This window comes from Coregonus lavaretus (genome assembly GCF_964263955.1).
Source record: "Coregonus lavaretus genome assembly, contig: HAP1_SCAFFOLD_4213, whole genome shotgun sequence".
Lineage (NCBI taxonomy): Eukaryota > Metazoa > Chordata > Actinopteri > Salmoniformes > Salmonidae > Coregonus > Coregonus lavaretus.
Genome location: NW_028165820.1, coordinates 47272 through 52759, shown reverse-complemented (window position 1 = coordinate 52759; position 5488 = coordinate 47272). Strand labels below are relative to the sequence as shown.

The 5488-nt window shown below is 44.0% G+C and overlaps 1 protein-coding gene across 1 annotated transcript; it reads right to left on the bottom strand.

Moving 5' to 3' along the window:
• Window positions 1-2763: 2763 nt before the first annotated feature.
• On the bottom strand, window positions 2764-3504 carry LOC311115449 (regulator of G-protein signaling 9-binding protein-like; the record flags this gene model as incomplete). The annotated part of the gene is made up of 1 exon (XM_084190627.1): window positions 2764-3504. The coding sequence occupies one exon, from the start codon at window positions 3502-3504 to the stop codon at window positions 2764-2766; it is 741 nt and encodes a 246-aa protein (XP_084046753.1).
• Between the last annotated feature and the right edge of the window lie 1984 nt (window positions 3505-5488).

The following is a 5488-nucleotide window of genomic DNA, read 5'->3' as shown; positions in this document are numbered from 1 at the left end:
AGGATCCTGCCTCCATGCAGTATATAAACTGTACATCTTGAAGCAGTGCGATGTTTACTCCGTACCCAATACACACCTCCACAGGCCACCATTAAATACAACAAGGATACATTGAAAACCGACATGGCTTAAAGAGCACCAATACGGTTATATCAAACAGTAGATTTAAAGTGGGTTTTTTTGTGTGTTTTTTTTTTTTTTTGGGGGGGTAGATCAGCTTAATATTGCAGATAGATTGTAACTTCCATCAATGTAATTGTCTGCATCACTTCCAATCCCCCATGTTTTTTTATATATATACTCCCCTTTATTACTTTCCAACCCCGCCACCCTTTCCCTACTTGGGGTAAACTAGTGAACAACAATGCTTAGGTCTCTACTTCCAGCTTATACTTACTATCTACATTTTATGGACACAGTCAAAAGTGTTAGATTTAAAGTGTTAATAGCAGTTGAAAAGTACTTCAAAAAGATTCATGAAAATTCATAGACTTCATGTATTTTATATGTTTATTATAATAAATGGAATTAATTGTATGTACTCTATTTGAAACAGGAACACAATATTTACAAACAAACCCAGTATGCAAACTCCTGCAATGTATGCATTAAAACAAATACTGCTCCAGGCCTTGGTAATGTAAAGGGAACAGGCATTTGATATATTATGGATGGATGGATGGATGGATGGATGGATGGATGGATGGATGGATGGATGGATGGATGGATGGATGGATGGATGGATGGATGGATGGATGGATGGATGGATGGATGGATGGATGGATGGATGGATGGATGGATGGATGGATGGATGGATGGATGGATGGATGGATGGATGGATGGATGGATGGATGGATGGATGGATGGATGGATGGATGGATGGATGGATGGATGGATGGATGGATGGATGGAGAAAAAAAACTAATATGAAACTGACATTGAAAATAGATGGATGTGAAATTTCAATAGCAACAGTGTTTACCCATTAGATGTGTCCTCTTTCACACCATCTCTCGCTTCTCATGAACATACATATACTCTCCCTAGACCTAGACCCTTCTCATGAACATACATATACTCTCCCTAGACCTAGACCCTTCTCATGGACATACATCTACTCTCCCTAGACCTAGACCCTTCTCATGAACATACATCTACTCTCCCTAGACCTAGACCCTTCTCATGAACATACATATACTCTCCCTAGACCTAGACCCTTCTCATGGACATACATCTACTCTCCCTAGACTAGACCCTTCTCATGGACATTCTCTATTTAGGATAATACTTAGACCTGCCTGTGCAATCATGTGGAGCCATACACGCTCTGCCTCCCTTTCCAAACCTAACATCTCATCATTCTAAAAATAAATCTAGTGCAATTTCTTATAAAGATGCTGAATACATTCAGAACTCCTTACATGGATGTGTCTCAAAGCTTGCTTCCCAAATGACACCCTATTCCCTTTATAGTGCACTACTTTAGACCAGAGCAAGGATTTCATTTTTTTTGCCATGAGGCAGAGAGAAAATGTGGCTGTTTTATAGTAAATTCCCTGCTATTCTACACGTTGCCATGGTGCTGTGAGTTCGCCTAGGCAGAGAGATCCTGTACATTTGGTCAATATTTAATATGTTTTATTTGGTTTTTTTGTTTGAATATTTTTATTTTATTTTTGGTTTTGAATAGTTAAATGAGTATAGATTAAGTCTGTTTGTTTCCTGCCCGCGAATTTGATGGAAAATCAGCTCTTTCAACATAGCTAGCTAACAATGCTAGCAAGCTAGTTAGCTTTGATGTGAATACACCTTGTTTCTATGGTCTCCTGACCCATGAGGAGGACTGCAATGGATGGCGAGCTGGCAGTGATGAATTCATTGCTCAGTCTGAGGATTCCTCTGAAGCATTGTGCGGGCTGACATCATTGAGTTAGTGGGAACTTAACCTTGTACAAGGCTTTCAGACAGCGGGTGAGACGCCTTGAATGGAGAGTGAACAGTGCTACCTGCCTGCCACCGGAGGACCTGCTCATCTATAATAATAATATGCCATTTAGCAGACGCTTTTATCCAAAGCGACTTACAGTCATGCGTGCATACATTTTTACGTATGGGTGGTCCCGGGGATCGAACCCACTACCCTGGCGTTACAAGCGCCGTGCTCTACCAGCTGAGCTACAGAGGACCACTGTAGCTCAAGCTATGTGGATCCCTCTCGACTGTCGCTCCATATGTTGGAGGCTTGAAACACCCAAAACGTACAGAGCTCTAGCTGACAATTGTCGTTGTCCAGACCTACTCTCTGTTATGTAGCTACAAAGGCTATACATTTAATATGATGATTGTTTCTTTTTCGTTTCAAGCATTGTGAGATTCTATCTGTAATGAAATGATCTATAGAAGCTGAATAAATTATTATTATTATTATTATTATTATTATTATTATTATTATTATTATTGTGAGGCTGAGAGATAATGTTGCAGTTATCTAATAACTCCTTGCAGTGGCTCTGGTCAAAAGTAGCGCACTATTTAGGGACTCGTGTGCCGTTTGGGACGCAAGCGTAATAGTTTTCAGCAAACTGGACAGCTCATCTATGTCTCGGGAGGCGCCGGTCTCTTTCTCCTCAACAACAGAGCCGTTTCTCCGGGGCAAATAACCTGCCCAGTGTCCATCCCGGGCTGTGTCTGTCTCTGAGCCGCTCCCGCTGTTTATCTGTGGAGTAGTCCCAGGCTGGCTCAAAACGTTCAATACTAAGTATCCTATCCGCCGATTACGAAGTATCCTAGAATCCCGGCGACTACTACAATAGCGACAAATATGAACCCGGCGACACACGTGATCATTCCGTTATTGTCGCCACCTTCGTCCATCTCGTCTTTAGGCTCCTCTTCGCAGATGGAAATGACGCCCACGGAGGAGTTCCCGACGCTCAGGGTGGATTTGAGCTCGGCGCCTGCCTCCTGCTTGGCCTCCACGGCCCACGGAGCCACCTGCACCTTCATCTCCATCTCCTCCATCATCTGGCCCACCTGGGTGATCTCAGCCTGGAGCTCCTTCAGGTCGGCAGTGTCGATGTTGCTGTCCCCGTCGTATTTCATGTTCTGCACGGACATGGCCCTGGCGGCCACCGTGGTGGTGCTACCGGTCATGCCCGTCTGGATGAGGTGTCTGGTGGGCACCTTGAGAGGGAACTCCTGCCCTATCTCCAGGCTCCGCTTCATGTCCACTTCCAGCAGCTCCATGTTGCTGGTAAACACCACCCATAGCCTCTCGTACTCAGCCCGGTCGTCCTTGCCGGTGGTCTTGTCTTTGAGCAGCGCGGTCAGTTTATTCCGGTTGGCGACCGCGAGCTCCTGGGCTTTCTTCCGGGTCTTCTTGAGTTCCTCTCGCAGGTTCTGAGAGTCCGACGTGCTGCCCAGCGCGATCACCAGGTGCCTGTAGCACGCTGTCACTTTGTTCAGAGCGTCCAGCATGGTTTTACACTCATCTGTGCCTCCCATGGTTGTTTTTTATTTTAAAATATAGGCCTACCTCTGATCTCCCCAGCTACATTAAAAAATACATTCAATTAATTAAAAAAGCGGTGCGTAAAAAAGGGATGGTGATCACGAACCGCCCGACGCAAGGTGGTCGGTGGTTGAGCTCGACTCGACTGTCTTTTTTTTTTAGTTTGGACGAGAGAACACCATCCGTACAAATCCAGTCAATGCTCTTGACCCAGCGAATTCCTCTCTATCCATGTTCCTGTCTGCGAGCAGCGCAGAGAGCCGAGAGAGAGAAGCTTAGATATTAACGGACCAGTAAATGGCTTTACCTTTTGCGCTTTTGCATTCGAGATTAGATGGGCCGACGGCGTCAGAGAGAGCAGCCCTCCCTGCCTGCAGAAAATAGATGTGTATCAAAACCTTTCTGTTTGTTTGTGTGGAATTGTCCAGTACACTAGAGACTGTGTACATACAGATAGCAGATTCAGCTACAGGTGTTTCGTATCAAACATCAGAACAAACCCACAGTATCCAGACAGAACACTCCCAACAGCGTCAGCTCGCAACAAATAAATAATACCGCATCGAAAAGTCCATTAATGCCGTCGCTGTCTTCTTAGATGCACATCTGGATATCTGGATGGTGACGATTATATATATATATAAAAAAAAGCTGTTAATGTCCAGGACTGAATCAGCTCAGCTCACCGTGAGAGACAGACCCATCCCGCTGGATCAAACAAATCAAACTGTGAAAAGGTCGATGGTTGGTTGGTTGGTTGGTTGTCTAAGCATCGTGTAGTTTTTTATTCTTCAGTAAGGGAGATGTCCACTTCGGTTTAAATACCATAAGCGCCTTGTGTGGTCACATGCACGCATAACAAGACCGGAGCTTTCAGATGTAGGCATCCTGTAACGTTGGAGAGAGCAGAGAAGCCTAGAGATCCACTGATTGGTTAGTGAGAAAACATCTCCAATGGATACGTATTGTGATTGGTTAGTTCTTATCCCACACACAACCCCCCTGCCCTAGGCTACTGTTTGCGGTGTTAGTGGATGCCTTTATTCAAGTGATGCTCATAGATGTAGAAGAGACGCTGAGATATTGACCCTTTTCCCTATATAGGCCTGGTCAAAAGTAACCCTTTATAGGGAATACGGTGACATTTCAGACTTAGGCATAATCCAATGATTATGATCCAGCAGCATTTAGCCTCCTTCATATGTTGTCAATCACTGCAGGGTTAAATAAAAGGAGATCCATTTAGAGTCATGTTCAGACTGTTATTTTCCCAGAGCCAGATCAAAGATCAATGGTCGTTTTTCACCAATGCAATACTTTCTGTTGTGCAGATTTGATTCCATTTCTCTTAACGTTTCCTTTAACTTTTAACTTTTGAAAGATTACTTTTTATGACTTATTTGTGTGTTATTTGTGTATTATTTGTGTGTTATTTGTGTATTATTTGTGTGTTATTTGTGTATTATTTGTGTGTTATTTGTGTGTTATTTGTGTATTATTTGTGTGTTATTTGTGTGTTATTTGTGTGTTATTTGTACCTGTGAATAATTACAGTACAGGGAAGCAAGTTGTTATGGATGATCTCTGCTGTGTGGAGGTGAGATCTGTCTGGAGGATGGACTGGTCTGTTATGGATGATCTCTGCTGTGTGGAGGTGAGATCTGTCTGGAGGATGGACTGGTCTGCTATGGATGATCTCTGCTGTGTGGAGGTGAGATCTGTCTGGAGGATGGACTGGTCTGTTTTGGATGATCTCTGCTGTGTGGAGGTGAGATCTGTCTGGAGGATGGATTGGTCTGTTATGGATGATCTCTGCTGTGTGGAGGTGAGATCTGTCTGGAGGATGGACTGGTCTGTTATGGATGATCTCTGCTGTGTGGAGGTGAGATCTGTCTGGAGGATGGACTGGTCTGTTATGGATGATCTCTGCTGTGTGGAGGTGAGATCTGTCTGGAGGATGGACTGGTCTGTTATGGA